Genomic DNA, 20029 nt, shown 5'->3' with positions numbered 1-20029 from the left:
GCTGGACTAGTGGTTGGTTCTTGTGGGTCAGCTACCTCTAGGTCGTCTATCTTTTGCTCCTCAACAGGGGGTTCTTGTGGAACACCTGTTGAGTCAATAGCTGGTTCTTGTGGGACAGCTACCTGCTCTACATCGTCTTAGGTATCTACTTTTGATAAATCAACAGCTGGTTCTTGTGGAGCAGTTGCGTCTTCTGAAAGGAATGATGTCACAAAATCCTAAACATTTTACATTTCGGTACGCGAGGGTGAGGAAGGTAAGGATTCGGGGTCTGGTGGGGTATGGGGTTTTAAGATAATGGGTGGGGAATTTGGGGTGGCGGTCTCTGTTTCTACTTTGGAAGACATCCTCCTTCGTCTTCAAGGTAAGGAGGCAAGAAAAGCAATGGTTTTTCTTTTATAGATAGCCTTCTCTGGGGTAGGAGGGACATCAGAAGTGATAGCTTCTTTAACTGAGGCCCTTGTTCATCTTTTTGATGGGGGCGCAGCCGTTTCATGCCTTTTCCTTTTCCTTTTCAGCTTAGCCAAGGGAATGTCGTCATTTGAATCATCGCTGGGGATATGGACAGTGGGAGTGGATGATCCAGGTAAATTATGGGGTGGGGTTGATGCAATCGAGGGGTCAATTGGACTAACTGTCATGGGTGGCTGGGGATTTTCAGCATTTAATTGGGGAGTTTTGGCTACTACTTGAGAAATTTTGAGAGTCTCTTAAGGATTTTCGACTGCTGGTTGAGTAACTTCAGCAGCTTCCTCGGGGTTTTCAGCTGCTGGTTGAGGGATTTCAGCAGCTTCCTAGGGTGGGTTGTTAAGGGGAGGAGGATTCTACAGGGCAAAGCCCCTCAGGATTAGAAGCTGAACCAGGCGATGGTGGGTTAGGGAGAGGAGTGGGTACTTTTCATTCGTGGAATAATGTGACATATTCTTTAGACACCCAAGCAGATAGTATGGCATATTTAATAAATGACCATGTCTTAAATGATTCAATAACACAAAGTCATGCTGGTACACTACCTAGTAACATCCTTCGTAGGTGAGGTAGTTCTTGACAAACTCTGCAACCTTTGGCCATGGAGGTGGTAATGAATGCAGTGTAACACCCCAGACTTGAGGTTCGATTCGCTCCCCAGGTAGACGAAAATCTTGTTGTGCATTCAGAATGATGTGTTTATGACTGAACCAATGGATGCCATTGGCTGGTAATCCTGAAACTTGTGCTATATCCTCCTCTATTACTAGAATTTGCACTCCCTGAACAGTAGAATAACCTTCCTTTAAATTACGTGCGAATTCCAGGACTTGCTGCGAATCAAATTCTTGGAGCCTTCGGAAATAATCCACCCAGCTTGCTTGCAGAAAAATTTGATATGCTTCTGGGTGTAATTCCAATAGAGCCATTTAACCAGGTTCATTTCGAACAGAGTTACCTCCCATAGTTACTGGTTCAGTAAAATGCACGGTACAGAGCTGAGTTACCGCAACCAAGACAGAGTAAGATATTGCAAATTAGGTTATGACATAATAAGATAGAGAGGGGGTGACGAGACACGGTTGTAATAAAAACGACAGTGATTGGAATATCAGGTAATCATTGCAAAATTTTGATATTCCCCCCAACTGCGGCTAAAATGATAAGTTTGGAATGTACAGCGATTTCGACAATCATATCAGAATCTTCTCATTAACTATAGTTTAATATTTAGACATAAACACGCATACCTCACGTTTTACCTTCGATTGTTATGCTGAAAGTATAATCTCATCATTTAATAGATCACCAATGGTTATGGGAAAGGGTTGTAAGATATGAGGGCATTTATATGAAAGACTTCCTCTATTCACAGGAGGTAATAGTGAAGAAACACAATTATCAGGATGAATGGCTGATTCTCTCAATGGAAAATGATATGTATTGGTCGGTTTTAGAGGAATTGATGCGTCAATTACGGAAAAATGGGAAAATTGATGCTTTTTCGAAAAGATGGAAAAAGTTGGTGTTTCAACAATAGAGAAAATGGGGAAAATTTGGTGTTTCAGCAACGGGAAAATTGGGCAAAGCTTGGTGTTTCAGCAATGGCGAAACTAGTGTTTCAACAACGGGAAAAAGAGATGTTGTTGTTAAAGAAAAATAGGAAATTTTTTCTGAAGGGTAGTATGAGGGAATGGATTATGAATTGAAGTGGAATGGCAATGTTTCCCAAACTGAAACCTGATCCTGCTTGTAATGCAATTGTTCCTTCAACCAACCTCCAAATCTAAGACCTACAAAATAAGAAATTGTAATATGACAGCCCTTGATAGGGATTATTAGTTAAGTAATCTAATCTAATAATAATACAAGAATATATAATGCAGAGATTAAGTGCAATGAGGGGCAAGAGGCTCCCCCAAAAAGATATAATGTGAATCTGCCATGCAAGTGGCCTTAAAATCCTCCTTAGAAATTGGTTGCTAGTATAGATGAAGCCAATACCCATTTATTAATAATGGAGTTCTAGAACCATCAATTGTTAGGAGCCTTACTATTCCATTGGGAAAAATAGTATCTATCTCGTAAGGTCCCAGCCACCTTGTTCGTAGTTTCCCTTCAAAATTTTCAAACCTGGAATCATATAATAAAGCCCAATTACCTTTTTGGAACTGCTTATGCTTAATAGCTTTATCATGCCACCTAGTTCTTTGCTGCTGAATAATAGTTGTTTGATGGATGGCATCCAACCTTTTTTCATCCAATTCCTGTAGCTGCTGCAACCTAGCTGTTTGTGCATCAGTCAAATCAAGGTTAACAACTAAAGCAGTTCTTCAGGTTTTAATTTCAATTCCACAGGGAAAACAACGCTCTTACCATAAACCAATTCATAGGGTGAAAAACCTATAGTGTTTCTTCAAGTAGTTCTGTAAGCCCATAATGCCTTAGGCAGTATTTGAGACCAATCTTTCCTATTCTCCTTCATTGTTTTTGTTAAAATAGCTTCTATGGCTTTATTTGTACTTTCCACTTGACCATTAGCTTGGGGGTGGTAAGGTGTAGTCATTTTATGATTGATATGATATTTTTGAAGCATATCTTTAAAACCATGAGAATTGAAAGGAGGTCCTCCATCTGTGACTAGTTCTCTAGGCACCCCAAATCTAACGAAGATTTCTTCAAATAAAAAGTTTAAAACAAATTCTTCATTAGCTTCAATAAGGGCCTTAGCTTCCACCCATTTAGTCATATAATCTGTGCAAACCAATATATAAACTCTTTGGTTGAATGGAGGATTGATGGGCCCTACAAAATCTAGAGCCCATCTTTCAAAGGGTTCAATTATTACCCGAGGGTCAGTGGCATTTCATCTCTGTGATTGGGTTGGCCCATTCTCTGACAACTGTCACAGGCCCTGACATATTTCTTTGCATCCTTGAAAAGTGAGGGCCAATAATAACCCATCGTGAGAATTTTATGTGTTGTTCTCTTATCAACAAAATGCCCACCATAAGGGCCATCATGAGAAGCCTTCAATATATCATAAACCTCCTCTTCTCTAATGCATCTTCGGATTTCCTGATCAAGTCCTATGTGAAAAGGACACCCACTTATCCAGCTATACCTAGCACTTTGTTGAATGATCTTTCTTTTCTCCAGATGTGATAGGTGTGATGGTACCTTCCCTGGAACCAGATAATTGGCAATGTCTGCATACCATGGTGAGTGAGCAGATACTGCAAACAAGTATTCATCAGGAAAGGAATCATCTACTGGAGTATTATCATCAGTTTTTATCCGAGAGAGGAAATCAGCAACTACATTTTCTTTACCTGGTCGATCCACAATTGTAATATCAAATTCTCGTAGTAACAATAACCACCTGGTAACTTGAGCATTTGTAACAGATTTATTCATTAAATACTTGATAGCCAAGTGGTCAGTATGAACAAAAGTAGGATAACCAGTAACGTAATGTTGAAATTTATTAATAGCATAAATAACTGCTAAAAAATCTTTCTTGATAACTGTGTAATTAAGCTTAGCAGGGATCATATTCTTACTAATGAAATAGATAGCATAAGGAAGATTGTTTTCTTCTTGACCCAAGATAGCTCCAATTGCAGTATCCGAAGCATCAGAGGATATATGAAAGGGAAGTGCCCAATTAGGTCCCCTTAGAATAGGAGCTATAGATAACTGATGCTTAAGTTCATCAAATGCTTTCTGACAGGCATCAGTCCACTTAAATTCAGCATTTTTCATAAGTAACACAAACAAAGGAGAAGCTATTTTAGAAAAAAAATTGATAAATCTTCTATAATATCCAACATGTCCTAAAAAACGTCTTACATCAGTTTGTGTTTTAGGAATAGGAAGGATCTAAATTACCTGTACTTTGGATGGATCCACTTGAATCCCAAGGAATGAAATGAAGTGTCCTAGTACAATTCCTTCATTCATCATCATATGACATTTTTCGGTACTCAAGGAAAGGTTATCTTGTATGCATCGTTTAAGTACTTTCTCAAGGTTTTGTAGCGCATCTTCAAAAGTCACACCATAGGGAGTGAAATCATTCATAAATATCTCTAAAGAATCATTAAGCATATCATAAAATATTCCTATCACTGCTCTTTGAAACTTTGCTGGAGCATTACATAGTCCAAATGGGAGAACTCTATAAGCAAAAGTCCCCCAAGGACTAGTAAAAGTGGTCTTGTCTTGATCTTGAGGTGCAATTCTGATTTGGTTATATCCACTAAAACCATCTAAAAAGGAAAAGAATTTCTTTCCTGACAAGCTGTCCACCACCTGATCAATAAATGGCAAGGGGAAATGATCTTTTTGGGTAGCTTTATTTAAGGCTCTATAATCTACACACACTCTCCATTTCCCGTTTCTCTTAGGTACTATTACCAATTGAGAAACCCATTCACTGTCGGATATGGGGTATATAAACCCTGCATCAAGCAACTTTTGAAGTTCTTCCTTAACAATTTCCCTCAAATTGGGACTCATTCGCCGCTGGGGTTGACAGACTGGTCGGGCCCCCTCCTTGATATAGATACGATGAGTACATAATTCAGGAGAGATCCCCTTCATGTCTATGTAGTCCCATGCGAATGCTTCCTTGTTCTCACGGAGCATCTTCATTAGCTGTTTTGTTTTAGCATCTGATAAATTGGGGTTTAATTTCAATGTTTTGCCAGCTTCAATTTCTACTATTATGCTTTTAGAGGAGATAGTAGTTGATGTTTGAGGTAAATTTTCAGATTTAAGCTTTTTCTACATTTCAGGATCCAGAATTCCAGTTAACTGATTATTTGTTTCAGAAGTAACTGAGGAAGGTTCAGAAATAAAATTACTAATTACTTCATCTTTTGTGGTGTCTTTAAGAGTTAAGGCTTGTCCAATGGTCAAAATGGGTTGAGTACCATTATCCTCATAATCTAAGCATACAGAATCATCATTGTTAATCATAGGTGTAGCATGAGGGTACAACGTAAGCTACTTAGTTTCACATCCATTAGAAATTGTCATTGAACTTGATCTACAACTGATAAAAGCATCTGTTGTAGCCAGCCAGGGTCTCCCTAAAATCAAAGGATGCCCCCCCAACTTTGCTTTAGTCTGTAATACAACAAAATCAACTAGGTAATTCCAAGATTCAACCGAAATTATCAGGTCTTCAATAACCCCCTCGGGTTTGATTGTGGAACGATCAACTAATTCCAGGATAGTTGGTGTCTCTCTAATTACATTTTTCAACTGCAACAGCTGTGTAGTTTCAAGGGTCATAATATTTATAGCAACACCTAGGTCTACCAGAACTCGTGAAACAATAGTTTTTCCGACCTGTACTGTGACCATGGGGTGACCAAGATCACCATATTTTACAGGGGGAATTTTTCCTGACATTAAAGTAGCTAGATCACCCATCACATGAACTGTAAGAGAATCTTTAGCCTTCCTACCAGGTTTCTTGATGAAAATGTCTCTGACGGTTCTGGCATAGATTGGCATATCTCTGAGTGCTTGTAAAAGTGGAATTTTAACATACAGATTCTGAAATTCCCCTAAAAGGTTAAAAGCAGGCAGCTCAGGTGTCTTAGTGAGAGCCAAATGCTCAGGGAATGGTGGCTCTGCTGTTTCAGCAGTTTTATTAGAGGATGGCTTGACTGTTTCAGCATCCTTATTAGATGATTTATTATTTTTTGTCTCTTCTTTATCAGAGTCGGAAGAGGTAATATCATCTATAATTGGCTCAACTACTCTTCCAGATCATAAATGAATATCATTACATTGCACAGGACATGTAGGCAGGTTCTGAATGTCAATGAATTACATAGCTTTATTATTGTTACGGTTAGGGTTCGGTTGTACAGGAAGCTGAGGCTTCATGGTTTGATTATTTGGTGGGGTACCTGATGGGAGAGAAAGTTGTTGCTGGAACTGAGGAAATTTGTTTGTGAATGGTGTTTGTTGAGCTCTACAGTTTGGGTTCCATTGGTTAAAATAGGATTGTTGTAGAAGCCAGGGAGTCCACACTGCAGGGCCTATAAAGGGAGGGTTTGTTTGCTGCATGGGTGGGAAATTCATTAGATTAAAGGGTCGGTATTGCATTTGGTTAAAGGGAAGGTAATTTTCTTGACTTAAAGAAGGATAATTATTCCAACGATTAAATGGCATACTAGAGTTCGTACCATGTCCTCGTGGTTGCCATTTCCTCCTTTGTGTCAGTAGATAAACTGCTTCAGCTTCCTCCTCAGTTGGTTGTAACGCTGCCTTTATCCCTAGTAAAGAGGGGCATTGTTTAGTTTCATGGTCCTTCTCACAAATGGTACAGATTGGTACCTTGTCCACTGGGCATTCCCTCAGTGGGTGTTTTTCTCTGCATTTAGGGCAGAAAATGGCCAAAGCAGCTTCTGCCTCTGCCTACTTCTTTTTAACTTGCAAGGTATCAATCTGTGAAGCAAAAAAACTTAACATTTCAGTGTTTAATTCCTTAACTAGTTTACCTATTTCAGCTCTTTTTGCTCCTCCACTGGCTAATTTTTGGACCCTTGAATAAGTATTATCCCTGCTCCTTGATTTATTTTCAGCTCCTCTTGAACACCTCTTGCAGAGGTTAACGATTTCATCATACGATTCTTTAGATATATCCCGTTTACCAAGCATATTTAACATATCTAAGCAACCATCCCTCACCCCTTTAAATAATATTAAGAATACCTTTACTTACATCAGGGTGCTCAGATCTCTGCAGATTATACTGGAGTCTTTCCACAAAGTCCTCCAGATTTTCATCCTCCTTCTGAACCATCTTGTATAATTCCTCCCTTTTTCTCTCGTCCAGCAATAGTCTTGGTATTTGGCCAGAAATTTCTCCTTCATTTGATCCCATGTTGTGATCACATGACCTCCCAAGCTCATAAACCATCTTTGTGCATTTCCTTCTAGTGTTGCTAGAAACAACTTTAACTTTTGAGCATTATTAGCATAATCATAACTTCTACATAATATATCAAACTTGAAAAGAAACTCATCAAGGTCTTCAGAGGATAAACCATGGAAGTTAGCTAGGGTTGAGAGTGGAATATTCTTCATAGGAGTTGTACCTCTGGGAAGTTCCTCAATAGGGAATTCCAAGGTGGAGAGAGAATTCTCACCTCTTCCTTCACCCCTACGTCCTCCACCGAAGATTCCTTCATTGTTTCCATCCATTGGTTGCTTTCCTGATGCACTTGTTCGGTCTTCAGTGTTTTCCGTTGGACTCTCAATGTCCTGAGCTGGTTCCTCAACTTCAATATATTCTATTGGTTCCTCAATTTCAGTATCCTCTACTGGTTCTTCAATTTCAATATCTTCTACTAGTTCTTTAGTATGTTCTATTGTTTCTACAACCCTTTCAGGTCCCACTACTTCCTTTGTTTGGTAGTCCATTTGGAGAGAGTGCTGAGTCTGTGGCCTTCGAGAGCTTAGCCTCGGGGATGTCTCAGCTTTTGAAATAATCTCATCGATGAAAGTTTTTCTTCCTCCTCTTCCTTTGCCCATGCCACCTATAGGATTAGTTTTCTTGCATCCTCTCATGCATCCTGCACATCTACAAGAAAATCATCAATAATTTTAAAATCTATAATTGCCTTCCCCAGCAACAGTGCCAAAATGTTGGTCACTTTAATTGCTTATCGAATTAAACAACAAAGTGCGACATAAATTGTCAACCCAAGGAAGTCTTGTTATTTCAAAGGCAACTACGTACTATATGCACTCAATTTTAAAAGAAACAAAATTTGTAGTACAAACAAATCACGCCTTACTTTAACAAACTGAAGCTCCACTCTGCATTACAACAATTACACTCTATTGCAGATAACTATCAAAGAATGCTTAATTCCATTCAAAGAGTCATATAATGGAAAAGAATCAATCTGCAAAGGAAAACAATGGCTGTGTTGTAACAGAGAGTCAGGACCCTATCCCCAGAGCGGGAATCTCCAGCACCTGCCTCTGATTAGCTAGCTTGCCAATTCACTCTGTAACTTAATCACCGGTGAAACACTCATGAATTAACTTTGAATAATACAATAATCAATTGAGAAAGAAACAGAGTTTCAGCAAAGGTATTATAAACAATATTCAGCAAACAGTACTTGTTAACAAGGCATGAATAAAAGACACACTTGACACACTGCAGAAATATAATGGGTGAATCTTGTGATGAAGGTGGGCCCTGTCCTTCTCACAAGATTCCCCAGGAGACAAGAACTAGAAAAAGATGTTCAGAACAAAATTTTATTCATCCATCAATATGTCATATTACAAAAATAATTCTAGTCCTATTCCTTCAGCTGAGCCTTTTTCCATAGTCTGTTCATCCACCTCTAATGCAGATGTCTCCTCTTTATAAAGAGGAGACATTTATTACAAAAGATTTACATTATAAATTCTATTTTAACCCATTATACAAAAAATAGGGAAATCAATTTCCCGTCAACAAAATGTCGTTACAGTGATAGTGTCTTTAGATTATAGGCGTTACATCCAGTGTAATAGCTTCCGTAGTGATTAGTTTGGTTCCTTTGTTGCTGTCAAATTTAGAATGAAAATCTCAACTGTTTCAGCTTTGAGATTCGCGTGTCATTTCTATTGTTTCAGCAACTGCAAAAATAGTCTCGCAAACTACAGGCTGTTTCAACAACGCAAACTGCACATCATTCTCTAACTATTCAACACTTAGCAATTTAAAGATTAACTATGAAGATATCGTGATTATATGCTAAATTATTAAACATATAGTGATGAGAAGAATCATTACATACCCTTGGGATAATTGGGTTAAAACACTAACAAGGACTTTTAAATGTAAGTTGAAAATGATGATATCATGGAAAAATGTATGGTCAAAAAGGGACAATATGAGTTCCTAACAAGTGTCAAGTGGTTTGAGGACACCATCACACAGTACCAAGCTTGGCACCAATACATGACTAAGAAGTAACAAGTGGAGGTTGATGAGTTGGACTTATCCTAAACTCTAGCACCATAGTGTTGTGTCTTGTTAGGTTGTCTCTACCATATTTTGCCTTATATGGGTACAAGTGGAAAATGTAATATTATTTGTAATTATGTTGTAAGTGATATTCCAAGTGTCAATATTGAAATATGAAAAGACACAATGTAATGTAATGTGTTATTTTGTAAAGAAGTTGAAGAGTCATGAGGGTAGTCCAAAGGTCACAAAGGGGAGTTGAAGAGTCAACCCCCCTCGTTATAAATAGAACCTCATAACTCATAAAACAAGCTTTTGGCTAGGCTTAGGCTTAGAAAGAGATTGGGAGTATTGTGAAGAGCCTTGGCCTCTCCATAGCGTAAAGTGAGTATACTTCTTTGGAGAAGCAGGTGTTCTTAACTGTAATGTTCCATTATTGGGGCTAGCGGTCGTCAATGGTGTATGTATGCATGCAACTTTCACTTAAAATAATAAAATCAGAGCCAACATGCTTTCATGCATATGTTGTTAATATGGTAGGACTATTCTTATTGTATTGGTGATGTATTTTATTTAACTTACACATATGCTTATGAACTATTTTTTTCTATTTGTATGAATCTTGTTGGATGTGTGCTTTTGGATTAAATCATCACTTTAACTTGTGGATTATTCCACATCTTAGCTTGTGATGTCATTTTGCTCATGTGTTCCTTTCAAGCTACATATTATTGTAGGCTTCCAAGGGGTGCACCTCCTCGCAGGGTCACACTTAACTCTTCATAGGATCACATACTTTCTTCCCCCAAAGTTATCACACTTCACTCTGTGTGTTCGTCAGACAAGGCATAACATTACCAACCACTGTTGGGACTCATACTCCAAACAATGTGAGGTCTAGTTGGGACTTCATATTGGGGAGATCCCCTGAATGTTGGCGGGTTCAAAACCGTCAACAAATGGGTCATAATGGAAAACTCTACTCACTCAAGGGTTTCATTGATGCAAAGCATCAAATCTCTCCATGATTACTAGTGTACCTAAAACTAATGCTAAGAGTAGGTAACAAAACTTTGCTTGGAATGCACAACATCTTCCCTTTCTAGTTTAGTGTAGGGGTTTTCAATTTACTTAGGCTTCATTGTTTGTTCTTGTAGAAGATTCAACCTGTAGCTTTCACACTCCAACCTTGGTCCATGCTTAAGTTTGATGTATTGGTCACTACTTATACTCATGACTCAAATTCCATCTTGTTGGGGACAACCTCCAACTTGTTGTATGGAGGCTAAGCTTATTACCATGGATATCGCTTAGTCCTTCCATCACGCTCTTTCTTTCCAAGAGGAAAAAAAATGAAATTATTGGAAGAGGAGGAATAAATAGAAAGGGGCTATGCCCAAACAAGCCTCTTCATACTGAAGTTGAGGAGTTTATTTTGGATATCAGCTCGATTCACACTTAGGAAACCAAATTTTTTAGGACATTTGAATTGTATTAATGTATAAAGTTGTTATTAGTGCATGCATTCACTTGTATAGAGGTAGAACAATAAAAACTTCGCACACATCTTGACAAGTTGGAAAAGAAAGGATGGGCACCTCTCACTGTTTGCAAATGGTTTTCTAAGAACCATGGTGGGGCTCAAGCTCTATTCTTCTATAAGTGTACCTTCATGTTTCTATGCATGGTGTGCAAAGTTTCTTCTCTTCTAGTTCATGTTTGCATGAGTTTGCTAGTTTTTTAGTTCACTTAGTTTTAGTTTTCATTTTGGAAAAAACAAGCTTACAAAAACGTGTCTGTTAGTGAGTCATAATTTTTTCTCTACCTAGTTTTCTAGGACTTCAATTGGTTTTTCTTTTTTAATTCTTTTAATGTTATCTCTACTCAAGGTGGGCCTTTTAGACAAGTTTATTTGGGCATCTACAATCATAATAGATTATCCATACTTATTTGCTCATATGTATTTTATATAGATGTTTAAGTTCTTGTTTATGGAATAGAAATAGATACTAGCAAAAGAAAAATACAATCGAATTGAGCGATAAGGTTAAAAATGGTTTCCTTGAACATTTAAACTAGATTTAACTCATTATTTATTTTAAAATTTGTAAATAAATATATAAAGTATTTCATCAATTACTTTATTTTAAAAAATTCTCTTACTATTTCTAAAAAATATATATTTTTATATTTAAGATTCATAATAACTAAGATACATAAAAAGATAATAAAATTTGAAACTCAAATATTTATTGAAAAACAAATATATAAATATAAATTTCATGCCAAAAAGCAAAAACTAAACAAATATATAAATTTAAATTTCTTACCAAAAAAACAAAAACTAGTATCAATTCATTATAAAAAAATTTATTGTATCAAAAAAATAATATAATTAATTTATAATTATATTATTAAAATTAGTTAATAGATGTAGAGCAATGGATAATAAAGTGTTTTATTAAAATATTTTATAATACAAAATTACAAATTTGAAATCCTATCAACATAAATCCAATTATAAATTTAGATTAGTATAATACAAACTAAATACTTTAATAATTTCAACAGCTTCTCAAATCACATGTTTAATCTTTAATTAGATATACTATACTATTTTAATTTTAGGTTTAATCTTAATTTTATATACTATTTTAGTTTTATATATTAATTTAGTTTTATAAATTTATAAAATTAATTTAAAATACATGATAATTAATAAGCAATATTATCACTTAAAATTTAAATTAAATTTTATGTCAAATCATATAAATATAATTTATTAAAAAATATAATACTTTAAATAGAAAATAAAAAAATAATTTAAATATATTTTAAATAAATTAAATTTATAACCAAAATTAAAATCTATTAAAAGAAGATATTAAAATATATTTATTTTTTGTTATTAAAAATGGTATAAGAGTGAAAAATCAATCTCAAATTAATACATGACAATCGAATAACGCTTCAAAACCTTATTGTCATACTCATCACCTACTTAACTTGTAATTAAAAACCGATAACCACCTAAGATTGGTGCATAGCTACACTATCCTAATTATCACCTTGTACTGAGGAACCCCTAAGTTTTGGGTCAACTAATTTGGAATATTTTTCCTGAATTCTTGTTCGCGTTTGAGGGTCAAAATGGAAGATGATTTTTATGATTATTAAATGCTATTTTTCAGTTTTTGTGTTATTCCTATGGTTATGCCTGTGGAATGCCTAGAAATTGAAATTTTAGAAACAACACGCAAGTTGACACCAAAACCGCATTTAAATTTATGTTTTTTCTTTCATCTACGGCATATGCACGTGAAAAGCCGGGTCATCTTCGTGTGGAAAGTTTCGGTAATGGGTATTGAAATTTGTTGGTAATGAGTATTAAAATTTGTTGGGAATTACAATAGATCAAAATTTTATAGTTGTTAGTTAATGATGGTGTAGAGATAATGATTCAGGAGAGGAGGTTAGTTTATATTTGAAAATATATTGGAGCGTTGATTTATCTAATATTTAACAATCTTCCCCAATGTGAACTAGGAGTGTATTTAACTCATGATCTACGCTTAGATATCAATTTGATGGAAAAACGGAAAAGCCAAAACACAAATTTCACACAAAACACACTAGTTGTCGCTGTTCTATTGATCACACAAGACTTGACTGATTACAATGAACCCGATGAGGGATATTTATATGTTTCCAACTAGGACTCTGCTAAAATAACTTGACATGCAACCACACACTAAATTCTTCTATCACTTAACTCGACTTGACTCCACAGTGAGTTAACTGACTGTCCAATTCCATAGAGATCTCTATGCTCAAGTTAATTAGCTATTTTAACAAAATTTAGATTAGTTTAAAGAAACTATAAGTTTGCCCTGAAAATAATGAAATTTTTTAATGTTTTTTTTAAACTGACAAAATTTTAAAGAAATCTAAATTATAATTATCAAATTTGAAATCTAAATTATAATTATCAATTTTGAAGTGAAAATAACTTTCATTATGAACTCGAAAAACAACACCTTAAAATTTAAATAGCTTTCAAGCCAGATTGTGCCCTCGATAAACAACGCCTCGAAATTTTAGCCAGCTAACGCCCTGTGGTTGTATCTCATCATTCCCCACTCTCCCGGTCAACTCTCTCGGTCACGGATGAATGGACAGTTGAGTATAGAATTTACAGGTGCCCAACGATGCCTGCATTAATGGCTGGCTATTGTATCCGAGGAGTTTAGTGTGTTGGGAAACGTGTACAGGTAAAAAGGTGCGGAATTTGATAGAAGTGTGCGTTAGTTAAAGAGGTCCAGAATTTTATAAAACTGTGTGTCATACATGTAGGTGAAAGATCTGGAGTACTATAAGAAGAGAACGATTCTTGGTGCCCAGCCAGTGCTATAAGAAGCGAACCTATCTTAGCCAGCCATTGATGAGTTTTGCCTCCTCGCTCCCAATGCGCTGCAGGTGAGAACGGTTGCAGTATTTGTTTTTCCAGGGTTTCTTCTTGTTTCATAACTGGAGTGTTTAGAGCTGCAGCATCACTCTTTCTTTATTATTTCGAATTGTTGTTTATTTGGGAAGACAACTACCCGATCTGGTGTTGCAGGATGGCCAATCGAAGTAGTATTTGGATTTGGATCGGAATCATGTGCATCTGTGGCCAGGCACCCCACTGTTTTGCAACAAAGGCGTTTGGAAAAGATGCAGCGCCTGCTAATAGCAGCAGCATTATCCATGCTGTGGAAAAGTAAAGAAACCACCCTACATGGATTGATAGAATTTAATTCTTAATGTCATTTCTCTGGCGTTTCATGATTGTTCAGTATTAAAGTTTTCTTTTGTTTGCTTTGAATTCAGTTGATTGTTCAGAGTGAATGTTTTGTTTTGTTTGAATTTAGTTGTTGGTTATATGGCATGACACAATTGTCCATCTTTCACTGAAGAAATATGAACAGCACACGACGAGAGCTGACCTTTTTGTCACACGCAACGGGAAACCCTATCGATGACTGTTGGATAGGGGACCCCAATTGGCGCCGAAACAGAAAAAGACTCGCAGACTGTGGCGTTGGATTCGGCAAGGGCGCCATTGGAGGCCGAGAGGGAAGGATTTATGTTGTTAGGGATCCTGCTGATGATCCAGTGAATCCAAGGCCGGGCACTCTGCGTTATGGGGTCATTCAGGAAGAGCCCTTGTGGATTATTTTCAAGAGAGACATGGTCATCCAACTGAAGGAGGAACTGATCATGAACAGTTACAAAACTATAGATGGACGAGGAGTCAATGTCCACATAGCGAACGGTCCGTGCATCACCATTCAGGATGTGAATCATATCATCATTCACAACATTCACATTCACGACTGTAAGAAACCAAATCGAGTAGCAGACGCTTTCGTGAGGGATTCTCCATCTCATTATGGTTTGAGAGGGATAGCAGATCAAGATGGAATATCGATCCTTGCCTCATCCAACATTTGGATCGACCATTGTTCGTTGTCCAGATGCGATGATGGTCTCATTGATGCAGTGAGTGCATCCACAGCAATCACAATTTCAAACAACTACTTCACTGACCATGACAAGGTTCCACATTCAATCTCATCCCATGTCTGCCTGCCTTCATTAAGAATATCAATTCTCATCATTTTCTTTCTTCTTTTTTGAAAATTTATAACAGTAGTTACTCTGTTCTTCTTTGTGTGTATTTGAGTACTGCAGGTAATGTTGTTGGGTCATGATGACAATAATATTCAAGACAAAATCATGCAAATAACCATAGCATACAACCATTTTGGGGAAGGTCTAGTTGAACGAATGCCTAGGTAAATACTTATATTAATCTCCGCCTTATCTTTCCAAACGTAATAGATGTACAGTCAGCTGAATCTAATGAAGCTAATGAGAAGCAAGTTAGAGTTACTATTGATGAATTGAATGAATGCATGTAGATGTCGACTTGGGCACTTCCATATAGTAAACAATGACTACACTCATTGGCACATGTACGCCATTGGTGGAAGTGGTAACCCCACCATATTGAGTCAAGGCAACCGGTTCTTGGCACCTGAAGATCCTAGAGCTAAAGAGGTGATTACTAATATTCATGTTCACAAACAAATAAAGCATATCAATATCAATTTCTATTTTTTTATCAAATGATGTAACAACCATAGAACATAGTGCGAATTTCATTGAAGTTAAAATTTAACGTGAGAATAATGATCTGATCTGCCCCAGGTAACGAAGCGGTTAAGCGCGAGTAATGACGGGATGCTATGGAATTGGATATCAAGAGATGATCTGCTACTCAATGGCGCATTTTTTCAACAATCGGGAGCTGTTTCTCAAACCTTGAGTACATATAGCGTAAATCCTATGCCTGGTAATCTTGTAGGAGCGATCACTCAGAACGCAGGTGTACTCACATGCAGAAAAGGGAAACGAGCTCGTTGTTAAATTCTAAGTTCACTCAAAGCTAGTAGCCACCATTGTCTTCAACGTCCTCGGTTACTTGGAGTAACAACTACCATCAATATGGACCCTGCTTTCTAATAATGAGTTTTTGTATCAGGCTTCAGTAGTTTTTTTTTCTGGGTAGTCATTGTATTTGATTCCACTGGAATCCTAGATGTTGTTTTTGTGTGAAACAAAAAAGCCTTTAACTCCTATCTGTACCTGGGCTTCGGGTTATGAATTGAGATTTTCGTCCTTTTACAATGTCTTTTCCTGGGAGAATGGAAAAATAAATATACTCCTTCAATACCTGCACAAGTTATGATATTATAACCATTTCAACTACAAAAAACAGTCATAAAATATTTAAAATTTGATGTTTCTCTTTGTATTTAACTTATTGATAGTATAGCTATAACACAAATGTTAATATATTTTGACGAGCTATAAAAGACAATTATAATTTTTTCCGTTATTAAAATAATAAAAATAGAAATTGATATAATCTAATTTAAAGGCACAGCTTTTCTGGATGCTTAAATTAATATTTAGAACATCCTTGTTCAGAGGACATGGTATTCCTTGCTTAATTTAAAAATACATAAATGACCTGATTGAAAAGTATAAATGATGTATTTCATTTTAATTCAAAATTGTATATATTATTTATATCGGTTAATTAATAAAATGTTTGGTTTTTTACAATATATGTAAGCTTTAATTTCTTTTAACAAATATGAGAAAAGTTGTATTTATAAGACTAAATAAAGTTTATATATCTTCTGTTAATATGATGTGTAAGCACTAAAAAACATGTAAAACTAAATTAATTAATGTATTTAATATAATAAATTCATAAACTTTTAAAAATTAATAATTTATCAATAACCTATTTAACATATATCAATACCACTTCATTGATATTTTGTAATCTATATATATTTTTATTATTTGTTTTACTTAAATATATCTTAAATGGGTAAACCTTTCACTTCAATCTTAAATTGATACTTTAATTTTTTAAGTTTTCAACTACTTTCTCTTTAATCTTAAATGGATAGTCTTTTCTCTTTAAAATTTCAATAATTAAATGTGAATATATCTGGCTAAATTAAACTGAACTCAATGCATTTATTTCTATAACCATTTTTAATTTTAAATAAAAAAATATTTTATAATTATTTAAGTTTTTATAAATTAAATGTGAATATATCTGGCTAAACTAAACTGAATGCACTCATCTCTTTAATTATTTTTAATTATAAATAAAAACTATTCCATCATTATGAAATTATTTTATGTATTAAGTTTAAAATATTAAAAAAATTTACAATTTATTGTTGTTTTTCTCGCGAGTTAAAATAATAATTTTTTTCGATGTATAATAAATTTTTAAAAATTAATTATTTATAAATAATATATTAAATAAATCCGAGAAAAACGGCATTAATGATTTCTAATGTATTAATCTCTTTATTATTTTAAATGGAGTATATCTTAAATTAAACCTCCTTGTTCCATTTAAAAAATAAAACTGGGGTGAAAAAAGTAACTTATATTGAAATTTGAATGTTTTTAAAATAAATTTGATAATGTAATAGTGGAGTGAATAGTTAGTTACATCTGAATTTTAATGTGGGACAGTTAGTTGTGAGTTTTACTTGATTTTATTAATAATTTTGGTTATCTCTTGAAAGTCACAATGCTAAACAATACTAGAAGTTCATGTAAAAGACAGTATACTCTTTTCCGTCTTTTTCTATCTTTCTTGGTATCAAAGTTGTGTTAAGCTCACTCTCCTATAATGGCTGCCAATTTATTACGAGCAACAGTCTGTCACGATTCCATTAAATTATGGAAAAAACTGTAGTTATTTCCTTAAATTATGGAAACCAAATGAAATTAAATTAATTTCTTGTTGGGAGCTCCTGGAGTGGTCCATTACTCCCGCTGCAGTTCTCTACCACGATCTGTGGAACACTTGACACATAGCCAATAGAAGCTTGATGGAAGCTTGGCTATAAATACTTTTGTTTGGTCGCCAACCTCACTAAATCAATCCCCTTCAGGCTTACACCATCAAGTTGGAGTGAGCAGAGCTTGGAAGTACCACACAGTTTGAACTGTTGCGCGTTAGCCTAAGAAATTGTTTACTGTGCTCTTCACGGCTCGCGGCTCATAGGAACACATGGGTAGAACTTGGATAGGCTGAAATTGCATCCCTTTTCAGACCTATTTGGCCATTGGAATACCTTGATTACTAGCATACCCTTATATTGATGATCGTTGGTTGTATCGACGTTGAGAATACACCTTGAAGTTTCAAGATAGTCTCTGGACAGAGCTAATTCTACAGCTTTCACTACCTTCTTTTGAATGAAATCGTGGCTTACCAGGATGCTTGAATATATACTCTATTTGCGTTGCTTTTAAGTTCATGTTTTCTGTCGCGATTGTTGAGAGCAGACATTGGTTTGGTTGTTAAATGATTTCAAGGTGGGTTCACCGGAGGAAAGTTTGGTTTGCAGCAAAAGTAGCATCAATGGCCGGAGGTATGATTTATTGGGCATTCAAGTTTTTGATTCTTTTTAAGTGTTTATTCTGCATTATAGAATCGTTAATAAGCTAATATTTGGTATCAGAGTCTTTTTTATCTCAGCCTTGATGTTTATAGACATGCTTTGTTTGGCTCAATGCCATAGTTAGAGGATTTTCTGAATTAAGGCATTTATTTGGAAATATGTCTAATTTTTGCTCAATTTTTATGCTTATAATATTTGGTTTAATAATATGTAATCTGTATAATTATTGTGCAAATTTATAACTATGGTCATATTTAATTTGCATGAATTGATTATTTCTGCTCTAATTAAAACATGCTATTTTGGATGAGTATGTGAGACCCATTGTTGAATGTTATGCATGAATATTATAGTTTTATTTATACTAATTATAATTATTCACATATCAAGTTAATTTTATGCATAAAAGAAATAATTTTTGATTGATCTATATAATTTTCAATTGATTAGAGAATAGCCACAACCTCTCTAAATAAATAATATTATATATTATGATTGATTAGGATCACATAAAGAATATTTAGACATTAATTGTAATTAATTATACTAAATATAATAAATTTTATCCCACAGGAATTATGAATTAATAGTTTTATCATAAAGTTCAAATCTAAGATAGAATTTATATCAAATTATAATCATAATATACCCTTTAGAATTATGAATTAAGTGAATAATTTGATAAATTCTATCATAAAGAATAATTGAATCTGCTTGAATTGAAAATTTAGTCCACAGGCAATTTTTATGTCATTAGATTCAATTTTAAGCATGATTTACATTGGTAAAGCATGAATTTTTATTTTTAAGCCTCAACTTTAACATAAGCATGTAATCTTTAATTTTATGCAGTTGTACAACCTACAAATTTCTCTGAAATTCGTTGTGATATCCCTGAACTTAAGGGAGATAACTATAAGGTCTAGAAGGAGAGAGTTCTCCTTCATTTAGGGTGGATGGACATAGACTATGCTATTAGGAAAGATGAACCACCAGCACTCACTAATACCAGCACTATAGTGGACATCACGCTTTATGAATGATGGGAGTGATCTAATCACCTAAGCATGATGTTCATTAAGACTAAAATTTCAACTGGTATTCGTGGTTCCGTTGATTAGCATGAAAAGGTCTGAGACTAGCTGAAAGCCATTGATGATCAATTTGTCACTTCAGACAAGGCACTAGCAAGCACCCTAATCATGAAATTCTCATCCCTAAGGCTCACTAGTGTGAGAGGTGTGCGTGAGCACATCATGCAAATGAGGGAAACTATGGCTCAATTGAAGAAACTCGAGGTTGAAATATCAAAGTCCTTCCTAGTGCACTACATTCTGAACACCCTTCTGCACCAATACGGACCCTTCAAAATCTCATACAACACACATAAGGATAAATGGTCAATTAATGAACTCATGACCATGTGTGTTCAAGAGGAAGGGAGACTAGTGATGGAACTGGGAGAAAGTGCAATGCTGGCAACGCGTGGGAAGGGCAAATCTGAAGCCAGTAAGAA

At 35.3% G+C, this 20029-nt stretch overlaps 1 protein-coding gene across 1 annotated transcript; it reads left to right on the top strand.

The window, feature by feature from the left end:
* The first annotated feature begins 1451 nt into the window (after window positions 1-1451).
* On the top strand, window positions 1452-15934 carry LOC149232855 (pectate lyase-like). The gene is made up of 7 exons (XM_089382019.1): window positions 1452-1490; window positions 13817-13867; window positions 14004-14095; window positions 14419-15061; window positions 15197-15300; window positions 15427-15565; window positions 15716-15934. Exons 1-7 carry the CDS (start codon window positions 1452-1454, stop codon window positions 15932-15934), a joined length of 1287 nt encoding a protein of 428 aa, XP_089238145.1.
* Window positions 15935-20029: the final 4095 nt, after the last annotated feature.

Source organism: Pinus tabuliformis, chromosome J (assembly GCF_031772625.1).
Source record: "Pinus tabuliformis cultivar Carrire ecotype Pingquan chromosome J, CPIR1, whole genome shotgun sequence".
Classification (NCBI taxonomy): Eukaryota; Viridiplantae; Streptophyta; class Pinopsida; order Pinales; family Pinaceae; genus Pinus; species Pinus tabuliformis.
The sequence above is the reverse complement of the archived record's forward strand: the minus strand, read 5'-3'. Positions and strand labels throughout refer to the sequence as shown.